The following is a 22,398-nucleotide window of genomic DNA, read 5'->3' on the forward strand; positions in this document are numbered from 1 at the left end:
GCAAATAAAATTGCAGGGATAATAACTTTACTTGTAGTCAGACTCTGATTTCCTATGATAGAAGTGACTTCTGCAGTTGCAATTCTTGCTGCCTAGTGCTGAAATCCACATGTCCAACCCAGTGATAGGCTGGTGCAAAACTCACTTTCCATAAAGGAACTGTATTTGAAGAAGAAATGCATTTGGGTGACCCATCTTATGACTGTTTAAAATATGCAGCCAGTGTTCCTGCATTGCCATGGTGCCAACATAAACTGGCAGTGAAGGCCCTGACATAAAATCCTGCCCCTTTTTCATCTGCATAGTGTCACTGCAGCTGGTGGGATGATTCATGTGAGCAAGGTGACTAAGACTTGGCCCCTGGATTTACATTCCTGCAGGGTAGTTTCTGTTACATAAGTTGCCTATGTAGATGTGTAAGCTGTAATCAACTATTTAAATGAAAAGAGCTTAAAAGAGCAGTAAGATGCCAAATGCTTGGCAGTTCTCTGAAGAGTGGCTCAGCTTAATTTTACAAGTGGAAAGCATTATGCTGGAAAATGCCCCAGTTTCTCACTCTGCTCTCTCCCTCCCTCCCACAAACCTTTCTGTAGGCTGAAGTGGGCTTTTAGCAATCTGCTTTCTTAATCCCAAGGAAACAGAGATACTTGAGCTAACTGCCTGAGCTGGGGCCATGAGGGTGAAGTATGTGCAGTGCCAAGCACAGTTAATTCTGATCACACCCCAACCATAAAGAGCTAACAAAACTTGTCAGTGATCTAGAGGACTACAGTGGAAAGGGAGTGTAAAACTTATAGCTAATCTATTATTTATTTTTATTTTTCAGGTCAATAAGACATTTACAAGAGGCTTCAGCAACAGATGGGAAAGGCAAGTAATCTTTTTTTTCTGTTTTATGCCTCGTGTCATAATGCCAGAATTTCAAACATGTGATGCTAATTTAAAATATGTAAACTAAAACTATAAATCTACACTATTTTAGTGTCACTCTGCTTTTCCTCAGTGGGCTCGTGGGAATAGCTTTTGGAAAATGACCTTTTTCTTGTATTGCTTTGACTATCAGAACTGCTATGTGTAACTCCTTCTCTGCTGCCTGCACAGAGCTAAACATGACATCTAGAGCAAATCATCTTGACAGATTTGCCATTTTTTTCTCACTTGAATGTTCAGAAGCAGAACTAGAAATGAATTCCAGAATTGCTGACTATTAGTCTAACTAGACCCCCTTATTTCAATCTCTGTAGAACTCTGTTCCTGGCAGAATAGAGGGAAACAAACCTCATTATGAAACAAAACCTAACTTGGCATTCAGTGTAGCACAGTTCTTGACTTGTCCATGTTTGTACAGCAGCTCCAAGGGCTGCTAGTAGAAAGTGGAGTGATGTTTATTGTAGCAGGGAAAATGAGGTGATGGATGGAAGGCCAACCCAAGTACAGCTGCTGTAGTGTGTGCTTTTCCTGCCTTATCTGCTCACTTCTGAATTAGTTCCTCAGATACAAGCTATGGAGCATACTCTGATTTCCTTGGAAGCAGGCAGCCATTTCAATCTTCTGTCATTTGGTGGCTTATTCTTCTTGGAAGCTTCATTTGTAGAAGGTCATTTGTTGGCAACAGCTTTTTAACCCAGTCTTATCCTTTAACTCTTGTCTTTCCTTTCTGGAGATGTATTCCCAGGTCTGGATACTTTTTCCAGCCATTTCCTTGGCTTTCACTGCCACTCTTGCATTTCACTGCTGATTGTCTCCGTAGGTGAAGTATAAGGCTGGGTACTGAACTCAGCTCTGTTCAGGCCACAGATTAGGGTTTTTTTTTTTTTGCCATCTGTTAAATTGAAGCCATACTTAAAATGAATTTGTTGGTTTTTTATGTTCCGAGCTGTTTAAAAAAACCCAACAAATAACAACCCTATACACACACAAAAAAACCCTCTCCAAACTTAAAGGTGGAAAATTATTAATTTCTAATAGAAACAAATGTAAAAAAGGTCAGTTTTAATAATGTAACATGAATGCTCTTGGTAGATTTATTATCAATGTGTTCACTTGGGTCCAGTGACATTCACTGATGAATTTGTTATATGTTGTCCACCGAGCATATGTTCTGGAGTATTTATGCTCTTACTGTTAATAAGTGCTAAAATTTAAATACTCTTGAAGCAGTCTCTTCTGAACAGAGGACTTCACATATGTCAGGCCTGGTTCTTCCCTGGGTGGCAATGAATCTGACTGTCTTGGCATTGAGCACACAGCAGTTAGTGCAGGTAACTGAGACACCAATTCCAGATCCGTGTGGCCCCAGGTGATCTCCCCGTGCCTACCTTGGTTCTTATCACAAGATGGTGCTATGGAGTTTACTTAACTTCAAGTATCCTGAGTGAAGGAGAGGTGGCCAACAGCAAAGATGTTCAGCATCAAGACTGGACCTGTCCACTGTCCTTCATAACCGGTGGAACCCAGATCTGAGTAAACCCAAGCAGTTGTGAAGGATGCACTGTGGTGTGTGAAAGAAAACGTTAATTTGAGAGGAAATGGCTGTCTCTTTACAGTTAATCAGTGCTATGCACAGTAGCCCTTAAGGGCTGTTTTAGTCCTCTGTATTGTGTTGTTCTCCATGGGTAATGATGCTCTTTATCGTGGATGTTGCTTGTGGATCACCTACTGCTGTTACCAGCTTTACCTACTGGTGTTGCCATCTGGTTGTGCAGATCCTGCGAGTTCAATAACTGTGTGCTGAGAGGGACTTAGCAACTGTGTTATGCTACACTAATAATAAAACAATATCTAAGGAAAATATTTTCAGGGGAAACATTGCATAGGCTGACAGCAGATTGTGGCCAGGAGAGCCACAGTGCTGGGAATCACTTGTGAAACACAATCTGTTCTGACTATTTAGAGGAGCCCACGGGGAGCAAGTGGATGGCAATGTGATGCCAGAAGCAGAATGTGACCTAATGATGTCATGCTGTTAATGTGTCTTGTTGAGAAAACCAAAAGTGATTTGGTTGCACTGTGAAATGTAAAATCATTCATGCTAGGCTTATCAATGAATAGTTTTTACTAGAACCAAATGCTCTTTACTCTGGAGGCTTCCCTGTTCTGCAGAGGTGCTGCTCGGTATCTCAGCTTCTCATATGAAGAATAGAACCAGCACAAGCTCTCAAATCACCAGCATTTTTTTTCTTGCTGTTGAAGGTAGTTTTCTCCTGAAGTAGTAAAAATTACTGGATCTTCTCATGCAGTTTAAGTGCTGCACTGCCTGTCCTGTGGTTAGAGCTGGATCTTGTGCAGACAGTCCTTGTTGGACTGACTGTTTCCTGCTGGGATTTATTGTCTAGTCAAAGGCTGTTTTCCCTGTAACTTCCTTAACTTATTAGGTGTATTGGGGAATTACATACTATACATTCACTAGTTGTTTTTCCTGACATTGAGTCTTCTGGTGACCTTCTTGCCAGTGAAAGAGACCTAAGGGAAATTATTTTTGCTTCCTTGCATCTGTTAGAACTAACAACTCCAGGACTTTATGGCTTGGTATCTTGGTGGTGTTTCCTGACTGTTTGTCTTGTTCTCTTCCAGCTGCTTTTTCCCCTGCTTATTAGGGAGCACTGCCACGGGTCAAGTGCAGCCGTGACTGCAAATGTGACTGGACTTGGAATGAAGCAGAAGGGTGGTTGGATTTACCAGCCCTTTAGTGTCAGGGCTGTGCTTGCCACAGGCCTTTGTTGTAGCAATGTACAGTTAATAAAAAAGCTTGTTATAAGTGGCAGTGATTTGGAGTTACTAGCTGATAGTCATTTAAACCAGATTATTTTTATTTTAAGTTATTCTAAAGTACAAAAGCTAGAGGAATGGGTCTAAAGCCATTATTATCCAGGGAGACCTTACATGCACAGATGCTGTGGATTGATAGTGAAGAGTAGACATGGCAGAGTGATACAGCTCAGTTTGAGCTGCCTGGTTGTTTGCTTTTTTCCCTTGAAGGTGATCTTTAAAGCAGTAAGTCTGACCTACACAGGCTTCTTATCTTGCACAGCAGTGGGTGTAAACATCCCATTTATAGAAGCTTTTTTTCCTCCCCTTTAAAAATCGCCACCTTCAGACTTAAGCAAGTGCTCAGCTACACCTCTTTGATCTGTCACTATATCTTCCTTCAGATGGGAGCCTGTGCTCTCTGTCCATTTCTAGATCTGCATTGCAAATGTCTTTGCAGACATGTAGATTTAAGGAAATCAGCCTTGCAAACTGACCTAGAATCCTTCAGGCTGCAAAGCTGCTCAACTGCCACCACCTTGTTTACAGGCATCATGAGAAAAGAGAGGGAGTATATATATTATTTATATATTATTTTGTTTGAAATGCCAAGTTCTTGGTCACTGGACCTCTTAAGTCTCATAACCCACTCTAGTCATCATGTCATCTGTTGTTTGAGGGAGGAATGGGGGTTGAAAACATTGCTGCAGTTTGTTCTGCTGGTACCTCTGTGTGTGACTGTGTGAGGAGAATGTGACACGGCACAGTCAAATCGTGGTTTGCTGTTTTCCTGGGGCACTGCAGCATGTCACAGTTGGCAGCAGAATTAGGGGAAATAGATTGCAGTGTGTAGCTCCCAGGCAACATTCCCTGTGCTCTGTGCAGTGGGCAAATAATGATTGGTGCTCTCATGCTTGCCCCCACGGCAGGAAAAACCACTTGCAGTATTCAGTGTCTTCCTGCTGCTGTGCCATGAAAATGCTGTGAACAAAGAGCCTGGTCCTGTGTGGTGCAGAGCAGCCTCTGCTTGGCTCAGCTCAGCACCCCTTCCAGGTGCTGTCCAGGGTTGATGTAGTAACTGCATGTTGGAGATACATTGCTTATCCTGTGCTTTGGACTTTCATCTGACCCTGGTAGAGACCTTTTGTGCCAAATGGCTGATGTATTCTGGGATGTTCAAGATGAACTAGTCTGTGCCACCTTCTCATGCTTGACACTGGGTGTTGCTGTGTCTGTCTGACCTCCTCTTTCTAGTACAGGAGTGCTTTTAAGCAGAGTGCTCTAGAGACTGTGGAACCACACTTCTCAGACTTGCTTTTTTGAGGTCTGGATCTACACATGTGCTGCACCACTGGGGAGAATAGAAAACTTCCATTTGCAATTCGATAATGGCACAGATCACATCTCAAATGCACCAGAGTGAGCAGAGCAAGCAAAGCATTGTAGAGATATTCTCAGCTGTACTTGAGTGTGCTCTCTTGCTGCATTATGGTTTGCCTTTCATACTGTATTGTCTGGGCTTGAGCTCCCTGTGCCCTCAGCTGCAGTCCTGGGATTGTTAGTACATACATATTCTGAAAAGGTCAGATGTATTCATCAAAAAACTGGTGTGGCATGCAGGGCTGCAGTGGATGGTCCAGCTTTCCTTTTTCCATCTTACAGGCAGTGTCAGCATTGGAAATTAGTACAGGGGCAATCTGAAAAAGAGGCTGCTTATCAAAATACTGGGGTGTGCTGTGTTTTGGTCGATGCAGATCAGGCTATTGCAGACACAAGCTGTTAAAGTAAATGGTGATACAGAGGGAAAACTGAGAGAAGCAAGGTATAGATGTTATAAGTCTTTCTTGGAAGGATGGCTTTCATCTTTTTAATTACTCTATGAAAGAGATGGAACTCAGGTATGAATTAATTTGTAAAACCTTTGGTAGAAATTCTTTTTAATTTTATTTTTTTCCTTCTCTGCAGTTAAGTACTGTTCTTTGCAGAATGGTTATCATACTCGAAACATAAATTTACCCAACCTTTGCTGCCTGCTGTGTCTGCTGCTGTGTTATCACAGCTTTCCAGGTTGGGGCTGCAAAGTGATTCAAGTTGTAAGTGACAGCTGCTGACCAAGCCTCACTCCCTGCAGGTGCTGCTGTCAGTGCCTGGGCTGCCAGGCTGAGGTGAACAGTAGTCTTTAAGTGTCCAGGACAGCAAGACTCAAATATTACTGCTTGGAGCATGTTCAGCCTGTGAAGAAGCAATTCATAGGCTACTGATGCCAAGCAATGATGATTTGAGATTTTCTCCAGAACAGTGTGTCCTGTAACTTTTGAGTTGTTTAAAAAAAACTAGAAGAATTTTGTAGACATGCATTAATACTGACTTGAGTATCTGATAGTGGAGAGAAGTATTTCTGCTGTTGAGGCAGCTAGAAGAGAGCACCTGGTTCTAATAAATCAGCAAGCCAGCTTCCACAGGTGACTTTTTTGCCTTTCTGCTTGGTGGTGGTTGCCTTTTTTCTTTCCTTCACCCTTCTTTCCTATGCTCAGACATTCCAGATGGGTGGATATACCAACTTATGACTCCTTGGTATTGATTAGCATGATGAGTAGGTGAGATCTTGAGCTGTGCTTTATCAGCTGGGAGAGGTGGCACTGTGACACTTCAGTTGGCAGCCAGATCTTTGTCTTTGCTGTCCTTTCATCCTCTGCACTGCATGAATCCAACAGAAATGACTCCCCAGCTCGCTGTTGTTGACTGTAAAGCACTGATGGACTGGCAGGTTGAATCACAGCTGTTGAGTTGGTGTTCCTTCAACTACAAAGCCTGGTAATTCTCATGGTCTGTCAGTGCACCAGTTAGTGGCAGTTCCTGAAGTTGGATGAGTTGAGTTCAAAATAGATCCTTCTGTGTGCAAACCGGTGTGTGGGAAATCACAAGATCTTCATGGTCACACTTAATGCAGCTCTCCTTTAAATAGGACAATATTGCTTCCCTGCTTCGTGATTTAATGCATATTTACACATTTTAATCTTTCACCAACTCTGCTGGGAAAAGCTTTTAACATCAGGTCATTATGCCTTGTGTTAGTCAAGTGCTGCTCTTGGAGTGTTTCTGCTGGAGGAGGGTTTGTGTTTGTCTCAAGGTGTCCGTAGCTTTCAGTGATTCTCATGGAACACTAAATATAAGCTGAAAAGGGACTCTTGATCTCTAGATTATACAAATTAGCTTTATAACAGAATGTTGCCTGACTTCATTGTAGTTGCTGTAGTGGGAAGCTACAGGAGTTTATTTGGAGCAGTGCATTTGATGTTGCCTTTCTTTAAGAAAAGCTGCTTTGTTTTTGTCACAGGAAGTGAAGCATTTCTTTGGGAGCTATTAACCCTTCTCTTCCTCATGTGTAATACTATATTTTGCTCTCTTGTGAACCTGGAAGACCTTATGTGCAAATATATGCAGCCTTTTGTAAATCCGTGCTGGGGGTGAATTCTGTGAGGGGGTGCAGGTGAACTTAAGCACAACGTATTGCACTTCCACGTCTGATAAATACATTATGAGGGCTTGGAGGGACTATCAGTAAATATGTGGCAACATTTTTTAACTGGCAGCTTGTATCATCAGCTATAAGCTGCACCTCTGTATGCTGTCAACATATCTTGGACTCTTTGCCTCTCATGTTGTCACAAAAGCATCAGGAGTCTGTGTTCGTAATCCTGCTGCACGTATAAAACCTGACTCTCAAACCAGAGTTGACAGCTGTTCCATCTGTTGTTGACCTCAGCTCGTTCACATGAGTGTCTGCTGTGCTCCTGCAGCTGATGGGATCTGTCCAATACAGGGAGGTTCGCCCGGGGCCTTGGCTTGCGCGGCTTGTGACCGAAACACATGCGTTTAATAACTGTTTAGGATGATTTCCCGTTTCACTTGTAAGCTGTGACAGAGCCACGAACATCCTGCTTAGATGTTAAAATGCCTGTGCTGCAGTTCAGCAAGATGCAGTGGTTCCCAGAGCTGTGATTGCCCCAAAGTTGCAAGGACTGTAGAAAAGACAGGAATTTTCTAGGAGGTGATGTCAGGTGGTGTGGCCCTTCTGGCAGGAGTGAGGTGACTGTATCTACTTGGCTGTACACAGGTAGAGGAAGGCTCCATATTGCAGAGTGTGTGCATATAAAAATTAGTGTAAAAGCAATCTGAGTTCCCTTTTTAAGAGAGAATTCACCCCAGCCTGACAGTTGTCCAGTGTGTGGACACACCAGTCTGGCACTCCTTGGAATGCCCAGTGGGGTGTGAGACGAACCCTTCTAGTCTGGGATTAATCGAGTCCTGGTTTTGACCACTTGCCTACTCTGCAGACAAGCATAAAAATTAACTGTCTCATTTAAACAATTTTCTGATGGACTTCTGTGTTCTCTTGATAGCTGCCATTAACCTAGCAAAGCTGAAGCTCTTCAGACATTACTATGTTATGGTAAGTAAAACACCTGTACACAGGCATGCAGAGCACTTGGAAGCTGTTCAAACCCTTAAATGGAATACTTGTTGGAAGCTACCACAGCTGGTGGATGGGGTGGAGGTGCTCCTAGCTCTGTGCTTTGGCATCTTGGTCAACTGGCTTACAATCCTAAAAGCAACTTCCCTTTTTTTCCTAATGGTTGCATCCTTCTGTCTATCTTTAAATTGATTCCAGCTATTTGTAATGCTTCCTGATTTCCTCTAGAGACAGCTTGAGCTGCCAGTTGAATTGATGGGCTTGAATAACATACTGTAAACTTGCTAAAAATTAAACTTGGGACCAAATGGTGCCTTGAGATGCATGTGTGCAGTTTGTGATGAAGTCAGTGGGAGCCATGGGTATATCTCCCAGGAGAACACAGGCTTCTTAATGATTTCCAACAGCTTCATTTCAGGCTCTTATAAGTGGTAAGAGTGATAAATTACAGTCGTGATTCTTCAAGTTCTATGAAATCGTAATACTTAAAGCATTTCCTGCTGTAACGTGAGCGTGTTACCAACAGCTGGAGTTATTTGGATGTTGAACAAGCAGTAGAGCCCTCAGCCTATATCTTCCATGTTTATCAAGGAGCATAATAAGACCAGTCTGACACAAGGAGTTGTTTGGGAATTGCTTGAGCTCTTTCTCTGGAAAGAAAGGTTCTGTAAGGACGGTGCTATTGTTCTCATCACGCTCTCTTCTTTTCCTTCCCAGATTGTGTGTTACATTTACTTCACACGGATCATTGCCATTCTCATAAAGATTGCTGTTCCATTCCAGTGGAAATGGCTGTACCAGGTATTTGCCAGCAAAGGAAAATACATCCATTCCTTGGCTTTTTTTTCTCTATTATTCTTTAAATATAACTGCACCAAAAAAGTCCATAAATTGGTCCTCATGTTATAGTAGAACATCTCAAAGCACAGTGCTGCACCCTGTCTCCTCCTGATTTTTATCAATGTTGTGCTTAAGGTAAAGGAATATATTTTTAGTCTTATGTTTGTCCAGTGAGCCTGCTGGATTATACATGAGATGTCTGAAAGTAATTGCATTATTGATTTTTTTAGTCTTTCAATTTAAAGATGTCTGAAGGAAATTAATCAAGAACATACAAAGGAGAAAAAAAAAATTGTCAGGTTTGCCCTGTGTAATTGAGGCCCCAGGGAGCCAGAGAATTAGGCTTTTGCTCTTCCATCTACAGGCTTTATTGCCTAGTGACTTTTAAATACTTGGTTTCTTAACATATAATCCAAGTAACTGTGCAGGGAGTCCTTGGAATACGTTAACTGTTGAAAATACCAAATAACTTAGGGATGATTTCCCCCCCTCATTTAAAAGCCAAGTCTTGCCATAGTTCTTTGAAAGCTCTGGATTGATGGATAGAACTGTAACTGTATTTAAAGTGACAGGGAAAGCTGAAAGAACAAAGGGTTTGACAGCCTTTAGCCTGGGATTAATGATAACAGGGCAGGGATTGCTTTATTTCTGCTGTGGCACAGGCTCCTTGGCCATTAAACCTTGAACCTTATGAATGAGGAGAAATGTTGTGTGACCACAAAGCATTACAGGACTGAACTTCAGTCTTGTGTTTTCCCTTGCAGCTGCTGGATGAAATGGCCACACTTGTGTTCTTTGTCCTCACTGGGTACAAGTTCCGTCCAGCGTCAGACAACCCTTATCTACAGCTTTCTCAAGATGATGAGGATGACCTGGAGATGGAAGCTGTGTAAGAGCCCCCTTCCCTTCCTTTTTTTACCTCTTCACTTGATTTGAGAAAAGTAACGTTTAAAACCAGTTTACTTTAATCTCTCTAAATCCTTCTCTGAAAAAGATTAGTGTCTGCCCACATGCTTAAAGATGAGGTGTCTGTTTGGTGTGTGTAAAGAGATTTGTGTTTATGCATAGGAGCCTCTGACCTGGCTATTGCAGTAGTGGGGAATAAGCTGGTAAAGCTTTTCATGGGGCAAAAAGATGCCCATGAAAATATCAAGTAATAAAGCTTCTGAGTTGAATTTATGTCACTGAACATGACCGAGCCTTACAGGTTGTCATTAATGCTTTATATTTAAACAAAAAAACCCACAACCAAACCAACAACAAAAATGACCTGCCAGTCTACAGAGCATAAATGACCATGGTGCCTTGGCATTCAGCCTGTAGCTTTGCAAAGAATTTATCTAAAGCAACACTGAGCCAAGGAGATGGATTTTTGCTGATACTTTTCCCTATTCTGTTCCTTGCTGCTAAACCGTGAGGCACCACGAATGCTTCAGGACCTGAGCAAGTCTGGAGAAATGATAAAGCAGGGCTCAGCCTAAGTCCCTGTCATTTGCTTTGCAGTGATTTTCTGAGGACTTAGAAAATGAGTGGCATTTCTGAATTTATGATAGAAACTGCCCTAAGAAATTCAACCTGCCAGGAGTGTTGGGCACAGCTATAACTGCCACAGACTCTGCTGCCTTAATAGGAGCAGAGCCAACCTAATCCTTTAGTAGTTATACATTTCATGCATAATTGCAATTCATGTACAGGCTCACAAGCCTATTCCTAAGAGTTTTTCCAATTTGGTAAATCTCCTTTACCTGATCTTGGGTGAAATAAATGAACTCTCCAATTTTTAATACAGAAGCAAAAGAAGTCAGAATGTGTTCGCTCTCCTAGTTAGCTCAGAAAGAAATGGATCTTACTGGGAAATTGCTGCAAGGAGGTTTGAATCATAGAATCCAGCCTCAAATGTAATCTAAGGAGTTGAACTTCTCAGAAATATCGCTAGTAACAAAGATCTTTTTTTAATGCTTAGATATTTTTGCTTTGGGTGTAGAAAATCTGTCATTTTTTCAAGTGGAATCCAACTAGTGGGTAGTGACCTTAAAATCACTGTCACTTATAGGTGTTAAAATGGTTATCTAAGAAACTGATTTCAGTTTGGCAGCTGGTAAATAAACATTGACATCAGGAAGGCACTGTCTGAACTGGAAGATGTGGCAGGATTTGTGATTGTACTGAAACAGGCTTTTTTCTTTGTTGCCTGTTGGAGTGAATTTCAACTTTGCATTACGTGCTTAATGAATTTTTGCTTGTGGGTTGTTTTTTTTTTTTTTTTTAGGACTAATAATAGGACACCTTTCAAATACAGTGATTTCAATCAATTGGAGAAGTTGCTAAATTTAGGAGAATCTGACAGAAATAAGCTGGAGAAATTTTAATGAACTAATTCAGTGATTTATATCTCACCTCAGTGAAACAGAGTTACTAGAAACCTGAGGATCAGAATTCCTTGTGAGCCTTTTCCTACTAAGGCATTTTGCTCTTTGCCTTGAGAGTTTCCATTGTTGTGCCTTGTGGGTTGTTCCCTTTAGCCTTGCTTGAATTTTTCTCATCTGATTCACCAGAAGTTTTACTCCATTTGGGCACTTGGCAGGGTATAATCTGTGTCTGGTTCTGCCTTCCCCACCTCCATCAGGGAGGTTAAGTTTGCACTTATTTGAGAAGCAGAGTTTATACACATTCTGTGACAGGTGAAGCACTGCATTGAAAGTGTATTAAATTTCTTGTTGACTTGGGTCTTGCTAGTCCTATTTTTGCATTTATAAATATTAAGTGTTGCTTCTGAGGGGAGCAGGGGAAAATCACAGATTATTTGAGCAGGTGAATAAGTGCCTGACAGTGTCCTGACTAACCATTGCATGAGTGTTTTGCCTTTTATGTGATAAATACCCACTTGTCTTCAGAGGCTATGGCAGAAGGTAAAAGCCTGCAGACTTCATGGTGTTCTGCTATGTCTTATTGCCAGGTTTTATGGTTATTTTCCTCTCCCAGGGGTTTTTTGTTAAAATCAACTACTCTAAAACAGAAGCATTCCGTTTCTTTAGACTCAACATTTCTATGAGCCAACAGAGAGGAAAGCTGTGAGGTCAAGCCTGTTTTCCAGGCCTGCTTTTCTTCCAGCAGAAAAAAGGACATTTTAAGAGCAGCTCTCTAGCTTGTGTCTGTTTTCATGCAGTGCAAACTATACAAAGCATGATCTTGCAATAAATGTAAATACTGTTAAGGACACTGGAAATCTGCAATCCATCAAGAAATATTCACAGATTAGGTGTGTGTGACAGAAGCAGCATAAGGCACAACTCTTCTCTCTGTAAATTCTTGTAACTCTCAAGAATAAAATATAAATCAAGAATAGCAAAGGTGACTTGTAATAAGTCTTTTCAGCTAACATGACTCTGTATTGGAGAAAGAATCCACAGACATTACAGGACCTTCTCTTCAGTTATTCCAGGCTCAATAGAAGTTGTCCTGGTGGGGAGGAGAGTGTGGCTAGACCTGAGCTTAGAACCAGTCTGTTCTTTTTCAAGCAGGGTCAGTAGCTATTCATCATGAGCAAAGAGCCTTTCTGTGTATTCTGTGCTGGGCAGCCTCTCGAGCCCGTTCTGTCAGTACGTGGGCTCGTCGCTGACAGTTTGTTAGATTAAAGTTCCCTGCTTGAAAAGGTGCAGCCACACTTGGCAGAAAGAGCTGTCAGGCTTCCAGTCCTAATGCCATTTCTGGGGCATGAACACAAAAATATAAACAGTACAGTAGATGAGATGGGGGTGAAGAAGGGGGGGAAAAAAAAAGGAGTTTTGGTGTTGGGGTTTTTTTATTATTTTTTTATTTCATTAGCTCATTAAGTTTGCTTTATATTTGGGTACCAAAATGCTCTTCTGCAGATCTTGGTTGAGAATGTTCATACAAAGATGGGAGGTTAAGATATTTCCACCAGAGGAGGATTTGCAGGAGAAGAAACCATTAATGGTTTTGTTCTTCAGTCTGTAAATCCATCTTGCTCAGTGTGAGGAGACTTTGCTCTTCCTTAACACCCAAAACAGCCTCAACACAGTGAACTGTTGTGGTTACACTGATCTGCCTTGGGATCTGGAGTTTCTCACGGCATCGTGAGGCACCCAATTCTGTGCTGAGACTTGACGTCCTGGTTGGTTGCCTTTCTCTGCTTTCTCTCAGGTTGTGCTTCATGGCAGACTGATTCATGATGCTCTCCATTAGCAGTGATTTTCATCACCTAACACATCTTTCCCTTGCAGAGATCAGCTTTTTTGTTTCATGGCTGATCGGTTTTCACCCCAGTTTGCAATAGCTTGTAAGGGCTGGCTGCTGCCAGCATTGCAGTGCTTCTTGTTGGGCTATAAAACAAAACAAACAGGAGAAAAGACAGCTGAGATCCACCAGTGTGGAGGACTGGAGACGCTTCTGGATGTTTAGCCATTCCTTGATACCTTGGATGCAATGCAGGAGAAAAATAAAACACATGAAATTTCTGCAGCAGTGTACGATGGAGTGTTTGAGGAACAACCTTTGTGACTCATTTGTAAATGCCTGACAGGCACAAAAATGCTCTCTGGAGAGAGATGGTTTAGTGAGAAGGATTTGTTGCATTTTAACTGCTGCTAATTTGTGGGCTGGAAGTGCAGTTCAGGAGGGAGCAGGTGAGGGATATTTCCCTGCCATATTGCAGGTCAGAACTGAAGTGCTGAGACTGCTCTGAGGACAATAATGGGGATTGCAGTGTGCTTGGTCTTAGTGCTGCTACCCTTATTTTATTGGGCACTAAAACATGTTGGCTGGACTGATTTTGAGAGGGAGAGGAATTGGCAATCTGAGGAAAGGAGGACTCACAGCTACTTCATGCACTTGTCACGACACAAGAACAGTGCTCTTGAGATTGGCTTTAGCCTTTGCTGTTGGAGAGTCCACACTGAAATCTCTCCCAGTTCTTTGCTGTTATTGTGCAGGACACAGCAAATGGCCTCTCTGGTAACAAAGGACGTGGCTTGTCCTGAAGCTGGCTGCAGTTTCAATATGTAGCTGTTTGTCTCATAAATTTGGGCAGTGGATCATTCCCTCATAGCCGTAACATCTCCTCGCTTCTGTCATCACCTTGGGGTGCAGTGGGTTTGTGGTGGTGTTGGAGTGCAGTGCTGAAATCCAGGCTGTGTGCCAGGGGGGATCTTCCTAGCTGTGAGTCAAGTGTTAGGACTCCTTCAGTGTCATGTATGTGTAAAACACCTCTTTATATATATCCCAGTATGTCTGCTGCTGCATTGCTGCAGCATATTAGATGCTCATTTGTGTTTGTAGTCCATGGTAATCTTTGGCTCTTCCTTGAATGGATACTTACTCCTGATTCTGTAATTACAAAGTTGATTGTTTCTGAAGAGTAAACTTTGTAGCTGTCTTGCTGCATCCTCCCATGTTTTTCAGACTATCACTTCGATTTGCCAGAATGTTTCTGCATTCTAGTCCTGTTCTCCAATATGCAGCTCTTAGTGTCTTGTGCAGATTTAATAAGCAAGTTCTCTATTCCATTACCCAGGCAATTACTGAAAATACTGAATAGAAGTGAACCCAGGACAGGCCTCTCTGGAACCACACTCAATGTTCTTACATTTTTGACAGGAAACCATTAAGTACGTCTCAATACATGCTTTTCCAATTAGTTATCCATCTACTTTGCTTTTGTCTAGCTTATGTTTCTCCAGATTTTTTGCTTTATGACTATGGGGAAACCTTTGTCTGCGGGGATAACTTCAGAGATCTACACGTTTCTGTGCTGATAAGTTTGATCTCTTCTAGGAAATGTTTGTTATTAAATTCCATCTTTCTCCTTTAAGCTATCTGCTTATTTTTCTCTATACTTTTATTTTTTATTTTAATAGGGACTAAACTTATTTTATCTGTACTCTTGTGACCCTTTCCTGTTATGCACAAGCTCATCTAGGCCCACTCTAAAGTGAACCCAGTAGTGCCACTGCTAGAGAGTCACTGAACACAGCAGTCTGAGTGAATTATTTTTACAGTACATGATCAGAAGCTGGTATCTAACGTGGAACTAAGGGCATTATCAGAAGAGTGTATCTGAAGATGACTTCTTGGGGTGATGCTGTGAAGATGTTGTTAGCAGCTCTGATCAAATAAAGCATTCTGACACGGTAAACAGCAGGTGAAAGCACACACAGACCAACAGCAGCAGCTTTGAACAGGACAGTTCTGTGTTTGCTTCCAGGCATCCCTTGGGGATGCATTGAGCTATTGGCACTCTTACTTTCAGCATCCAAAATAACCTTTGTAGCACATCTGGGGGAGGGGGGTAGGGGGGAAGAAAAAGTGCCTGCGTGGAATGAGAATCACATTGTGGAAAAGAATAAAGGAAATGTGTTGTGCATCCTAATGGCCTGTTTTGTGTAGCAGCAGAGAAGCTGCTGGGCTGAAGAGCTGCTGGAGAGCCAAGGCAGTTCCGAGAGGAGTGGTGCTGTTCTGCCTGGATAAACAGTTCAGTCTGCCTAATGTTTGAATGGTATTATGAGGCTTTGTAGTTCAATGGTCAGATTGTCATGACAAATCCAGACTTGGGTGGTATGAAAAGGATGACCTCTCGCCTCTGTTTTGTTGCTGCTCATTGAGTAATTTTGCTATTAACAGGGGCTGGTGTGCATTAAGCTAATAAGGTTCATTTGGGGCACTGTCCACTCTGTGTGCATTTGTGTGTTATGTTGTACCTGTTAAAAGCATTGCAAATGCAGAAGAAAGTCTTTAATGCACAGAACTAAGGGTGTTCAGCTGTATAGCAAAATGGTTTTTTAAGCAAACTGCTCAAATTTAGCAAACAAACACCTGGTTTAACTCTTTAACCACCCCTGCTATCTTCCTTCAAGTATGAGTAAATACTCTTTGCTGGCTTAGTTTAATGATAGATGGGGAGGGCCTTGAGGTGCTCAAGGACAGTGGCCTTGCTCCCAACACCCATCAGTTTTGTGGCCAAGGTGATACCTGGCTGCAAAATGAGAGCAACAGGAGAGTTCCAAACATGGAAACTACTCGGTCTGGGTAAAGAAACATGTGAGAAGTGTGATTTGATAGCCACAGGAAGATGAGTGTGGGCTGTTGGTGAAATGGATGTTACAGTTCAAGGTCTGATTGCTGATGTCTCTCCCTTCCCTTCCAGGGTGACAACTTCAGGAGTAATGGAGGGCATGAAGAAGGTCAAGAAAGTGGTGAATGGTTCAGCAGAGCCCCAGGGCGAATGGGAAAGCACGGCATGATGGACTGGACTAAGGCAGCACTTTCAGAGGAACTGTTTTAATTTATTAATATTACTCTCAGTGGAAAGGGAGCAACTTGCACTTCCCACCACTGAAATGGCAGAGTGGGGTGTGTCTGGGGGGAGCAAAGCAGTGCAGAAACATAACTATTCCTTTGATCATAAGAAAATGGGATCTCCTGGTACCTGCAAGGAGTGTGAAGCTTTCCTAGGGATTTTGGGTAGTTTATTCTTTTTTTCCCCCCATTTTGGATCGGTTCTGCATCCTGAATTGTTTGCAGTTGCATTCTTCAGAATGTGTAATGCTAATGTGAAGAGAGACCTACAGTGTGTATGTAAAGTATATATTTTATATAATGTGCATATATATATATATATACACACACTATGTAACATGTATGCCAGGAGTTACAAAGCGTGGGAAGAGAAGATAAGAGATGTAAGTATTTTTTTTTCTTTTTATAAACACTCCTTTTGACTTAGACAAAATGTTGCAAAACATGAGTAGGAGCAACTGCAGTTATTTGAGAGACTGAACGAGTATTGGATGAGATGACTTCTGGCACTGCTCCCACCAGTGGGAAAGTTGATAAGTATCTTCTTGTTTTATCCATGCAGGTATCCACCTGAACGTGCCAGGTTTTTAGATGTGTTACTGTACAGGAAACAAGTGACTGTTCTCCATTAAAGCACTGAGCCCATAGTGCAATAAGAATTAATGTTCATGGAGTTGCTCTTGACTCATCTCCACCTGACAAGAAGTACATAAGAGGTATAAGAATGATGCTTGCTTTTTAGGGGTCTGCCATGCTATCCTAAACATTTACTTTCAAGCTGTGACCCAGAGCACCTTGGTCTGCTTGATAAAATATTTTCAAGGTGTTTCAGAAGTCACTCCTTTCTGACTCAGTATAAACAGTACCAGACTCTCCAGTGGAAATCTGTCTAGCCAATTTACTGCAGTATAAATCTCTGGTTCACCATTATCCTGAGTTACCTGACCTCTCTGGATGGCTACTTGTACCTGTCTGGCTATGTAGGAATTAATGGCACTGCTGTTTGAGATGAGCTGAACTGGTCAAAATGGTATTGCCACCAAAACCAGGCAACTGCAGCTCTCAGTCCTAAATGTTTTTTGTCAGGAAAGAAGATGACCAGAACCTCAATACAGGGGAATATGGAAGTCTTGACTGTAGTGGAGTCTTTACAGACATGTTGCAAGTGCCACATGGATGGATTTTTCTCTGTAGTCCCTGCTATGGTCAGTGAGGCAGCTGCTGTCATAGGTGCAGGAGTGAGAATGGTTGTTAATTTGGGGGAGGATGGAAGTGGTTCACTGATGTAATGAGGATAAGCTTTAAGAAAAATAAATCAAGTATAGCTCACTGACCCACTGAAGCCTTAATATTGATGTAGAGGCATTGAAATGTGGTGCTGTTGAGCCAAGTCCTTCTGCCAGACTGACAGGGATTGGCATCATCAGAGCTTTGGAAGTGCCAGCATTGCTTATGGACTCATTTAGGAATTGCTTTTTTGAAGGGACTACATCTCTGGGGCACAACTGATTAGAGGACTGTTAGCCACTAAGTAATTTTATTCTTCAAGCTTAGAAGGAGGATTTCCTTTAGAATCTTGAACCACTTCCTTACTTTTGAGCAGGGGTTGCAGAGCTCTTGGTGAGCAGTCTGTACCAAGACTCACTGTTTGAGGAGCAGCTTCACTTTCTCCGGTTGCCACTTTTCCCAGATGTTGGTTCTATGCATCATGGAGATGGTAGAAACAAATCTACCTGCTTTGCTACCTGGAACTACTTTCTCTTCAGAAAAAAGCATGAGAATAGCCCTGTTCTCTGGGTGCAGAGTCTTCTTCTGTTTTTCTCCTCAGCCATAATTTCACAGTAATCACAGCAGTGACAGTTTGACTTTTGCTGTCATTGCCTTGCAGTGAGACAGTTTTAGTGGGAACAGATCCTACACCACTAGAGAGGCTGTTTGGTGATCTATGGGCCTTTTAGACCTTCTGTAAGAATAAATCTGCATATTAAGTAGCTGAGGTGTGAGAAATTGGACCATAAACACAGGCAGATCCAGCTCATCATACACTTAAATACAGTACCTGGAAAACTCATCCTCTCGCTCTGCAGAGTTACTCTGTCCCTGTGGAATTGTCACTCACTGCATCCAAAGGGCTGCTCAGACAGGCTGTACACTTTGTTCAGAGAAGCCCACTGGAGGCTTAGTCTGTTGGGACTGAGAGGTATGTAAGGGATAAGGATGTGCTGTAAGGAACAAAGTGCAGTAACAGCGTTATCTGGACATGATGCTGCTCTGGAACATGTTAATTCCTTTTGTAAATGAGATGTGAAATTCTGATGGCTGTGCCATTTCACCCAAAAACATGAGGGCTGTGCTGGGATCCCAGTGAGTGCAGAGCTGGTTCCAAACAGCTGCCTATTCCATACCTCAGCATCAGTGGAGCTGACAATTTGGCAAGTGCTGTTACCTTAGTCTCAGGTTTCTCGTTTTTTATATGCACTTTTTTTGCTGAAGTTGCATCTGGTGTAGGTTTATCTGCCAAGTCCCTGGCTCGCTAGTCAAAAGGCCAAAAAATGGGTCATTTCTTTTTGTCTTGGCATGAAAAGTCACAGCAGCATTCCGGAAGCATTTTTTTTGGAAGAGCTTTTTCCAAGTTCAGCCCGGAGTTTCAGCAGTCAGCTCTACAACCAGCTTCAGCTGGTGCTTAGTGCAGGATGCCAAGCAGCAGGAACTGGTCAAACTTGGGCATTAGGAAGAAAAACGAATGCCATGTACAAGTCAAAAACCAAAAAATTCTCTCTTTGGAAATGGCTGCAGTAAATTTCCACTTTCTCTGGTGGAATTCCTCGGAGCAGGTCAGGAAGTGTCTTGCAGGGGTGTGTGATAGATTGGACGGTGGGATGGTGGAAGATGGAAGAGGATGCAGCTGTGCTTCTCTCACTTTACTGTGCTGCAGTGCAAAGCATCAAAGAGAGGGCTGCTCCCTCCCCTTCCTCCCAGGCAAACCCCCAGCTGCATGACTGGCAGTGCACGACTCCAGGGCGAGTGGAGTGCGGCAGCTCGGAGCTCCCCAGGCAGGATAATCAGTGCCTGCCTTTCACGTGCTGACAGCTGCTGATCTGGTGTAGGAAGCTCTGTCTTTCACAGGGAAGCTGGAGGAGCTGCTGTGGATTACAGATTGCTTTGGGATACAGCCTTACTTTCCTCTTTCTGCCTTTTGCTGAAATGGGGAACTGAAGCAATCACGCTGACAGGACACAGCAGTGCAGTGACAGCAGGTCTGGTGCAACTCGGAATAAATGGTTGGGATGCTTTCCTATATGTTGCTGCAGTGGAGCACTCAGCACCCTCTGCAGACAGAAATGAGATTGGTTCAGTCTTCAGTTGTAACGCAGGTTATGCCCCAATAAATCCCTGTTGATGACATGCACATGCCACTGCTGCACTCCTCCCTCCTGCTGTCACTGCTCAGGGTGTCTTCCAGAGGGAGCCTTGCAGTGCAACTGCCAGACTCTTGCATTCTTCAGGCTGGAAAAATGTTTTCCTTGATGGTTCATCAAGAGACTTTACTAAAGGAAAGCAAGACATAATGGGGTCATCTGGAACACTGCTGCTGCTTGCTCAGAGTGGAGCAGTTTGAGCTGAAGAAGCCACATGCTGTCCTATTAAGATGCTCTTTCATGTTGTCATCTAACTCGGCGTGTCATGATCTGTGCAGTGCATTGTTCAGTGTTTCTCTCCAGCTGAGTGCCCTGTCCCTGGATTTCCATGCTGGCATACCCTGGGAGCATGTTGTAAAAAATTTGCTGCATTGCAGTGTTTTGTCCTGGAGCAAGTAGTGTGGAAGATGTATTTTTCTAAGCTGAGTGGACTCTCTGTGGCATGAGTGTGCATCCACTGTGTATCCTTGAGCACTGGAACACTCCTTCTGCTCGTGGAAGGGCGTGTCCTAAGCACTCCAGCTTGCACATCTGGTGGAAGTCCAGTGGAAGATTTTTAGTATGTTAAGTCTTTTTTTCCTTACAGCGTGCTCCTTTTAGAGAAGAGAAGTGCAGTCTGGCCATTGACAATGAGATTGACAAGAAAGGAGGGGGGTTTTTTGTTGTCTAGTTGAAAACTGCCCACTTTGAAGCAAATATTGGGTATTTGTATGCTCTGTTGAGCTCTGAGAACTGGAGTTGCTTAGCTATTAAGGAAAGGGAAGGAAATCCTCCTTGCTTCAGTCTACCTTTGGTAGGTTTGTCTCCTTCAATTTGAGCTGCCATGCCAGCTGACTGACTGCTGTCACTTTAAAGCAGATGTGTTTTATGGATTCTGTGTTATGACCTCCACTTCACTCATTCAGCATGTCCCCGTTTTTCAACTGTGTACAAAGAGTGTGGAGCTGTGGTCTGCAGGAGTGGGAGTTACAGTGATGTTTGAATTTTATGGGACTCACTATCTGAAACCTGTGACCTTGTGTGTAATGCCAGTAACCTCCATGTTTCATGAAAGCTGAGGTGGTGCTGCCCAGAGGCACTTAACCAATCTTAGTTTGTGTTCCCTGGGGTCAATTTGCTGGAAAATGTTGTTCTAAATTGGATTAATGTGGCTTTTTTTTTTTTTTTTTTGTAGCTGCTGGGTGCAGTGCTGTCTTGGGCTTACTAATCACTTTTCCTTAGCAATATTGGGAAGCTGTGTATTTCCTCTGTGTAGTTTCTTGCTTGGATCAAGCAATGATTCTCTAAGAACTGCACATGACACGTACTCAGAAGTGGCTGGAACAGGATCTAGGACAATGCTGATACTCTCTATAGGTGTAGAGTGATGGTCCTGGAAGAAAGTGGCTGAGAAAAGAGTCACTCCTTGTAGGTTGACTGGCTCAAGAACCCATTTATGTTTTGACTGCAGCAATCCTGGAGAAAGGACAATTCTGAATAAATATCTCCCTGTGGGATTTCATTTGATGTTCTGCTCTCTGTGTAATAAGGTAGAGCTCGACCTCCACATCATCAGAAGCACTTCATCCTGTAGCCAGGATATTGGAGCGTGGGGCTGGTACCATCTCTGTCAAAACAGAGTATGGGTCCAAATAGCTTCCCTTGCCCTTTAGTAACTATTAATAATTAATTCTAGATCCTCTTGTGTCATTAAGCAGCTTTAGGGCACCTTGTACAATGTAGCTTTGAATTCATTTAGTAAATGACCTCCAGAAGAACTAAAAAATACTTTCCTGTGTACAGCAAGGTCCAATTCCAGGGGTTTTGGTGACCTGTAAATATCCTATTCCTCAGTTCCTGTTCAGATGTAAAAATGGATTTTTTTTCAGTATTTTTTTAAACTTTATTAAAAGAACAGCGAACAGTATTGGAAGAGAAACAAGGTAGAGACAAGTCAGGGCAGTCTGTGTAACTTGGTTTCCCTGCTGTGATGCAAATGTGTAAAATAAAGATTGACCAGAAAGAAGTTTAATGCATCTCATTTTCTGCTTCTGAACTGCCAGTAGCCACGCTGACCCATTGATTCCAAAGTCTGTTTTTCCCTGTCCCCAGCTTCCATTTCCAGCCCTTAACATCTGCATCGTGGATCCAGGGCCGAATTACAAAAATCTTGGGAGGAAAACTTTTTTCCTAAGGGAAAAGCTTTCCTGTCAGTGACCCACTGGGGTTCACTGAGGTGCCTTTTCTTGAGCTGGAAGACCTCTGGATACTAAGCTCTGCTTGTACCTTCTCGTTTAGGTTTGGAAGCTGAACTTAAGTAGTAGTTTGTGGACTGAGTCTCAAACAGAAGCATTCCTCACATCCCTGTGTCTCCTGCAGTCTCTGGCAGGCAGGAAAACAGGAGCTCCTTATTCCACAGGGCTTGATGTCACCTCGCCATGCAAGGGCAGACAAGGTGCTTTGAGCCTTAGTGACCAGATACAAATTAAGGGTAAAAACCTATTTTTAGAGTAATATCTTTTGTGGCTCTGACCACATTATCTTAAAGGGGCAAGTCCTTGGCCTTTTTGCTTTAGGCTGGACTGACAGTTATTTGGGACTTACATAGTTGTGCTCTTCTTGAGG

At 42.7% G+C, this 22,398-nt stretch overlaps 1 protein-coding gene across 3 annotated transcripts in view; it reads left to right on the top strand.

The window, feature by feature from the left end:
* GPR107 (G protein-coupled receptor 107) overlaps positions 1 to 21,799 on the top strand; it is a 38,250-nt gene extending 16,451 nt beyond the window's left edge. For 2 of the 3 annotated variants that reach the window (XM_027687617.1, XM_027687619.1), the window contains exons 14-18: positions 827 to 870; positions 8,151 to 8,200; positions 8,939 to 9,022; positions 9,826 to 9,950; positions 16,224 to 21,799. In XM_027687617.1, coding sequence (XP_027543418.1) covers positions 827 to 870; positions 8,151 to 8,200; positions 8,939 to 9,022; positions 9,826 to 9,950; positions 16,224 to 16,320 — 400 coding nt within the window. In that variant the 3' untranslated portion in view covers positions 16,321 to 21,799. Of the gene's footprint in view, positions 1 to 826; positions 871 to 3,573; positions 3,760 to 8,150; positions 8,201 to 8,938; positions 9,023 to 9,825; positions 9,951 to 16,223 lie in introns of those variants that run through there. The other variant, XM_027687620.1, reaches the window with a different exon arrangement.
* The last annotated feature ends 599 nt before the right edge of the window (positions 21,800 to 22,398 follow it).

Source organism: Neopelma chrysocephalum, unplaced genomic scaffold (genome assembly GCF_003984885.1).
Source record: "Neopelma chrysocephalum unplaced genomic scaffold, ASM398488v2 Primary Assembly neopelma1_74, whole genome shotgun sequence".
Taxonomy (NCBI): Eukaryota; Metazoa; Chordata; class Aves; order Passeriformes; family Pipridae; genus Neopelma; species Neopelma chrysocephalum.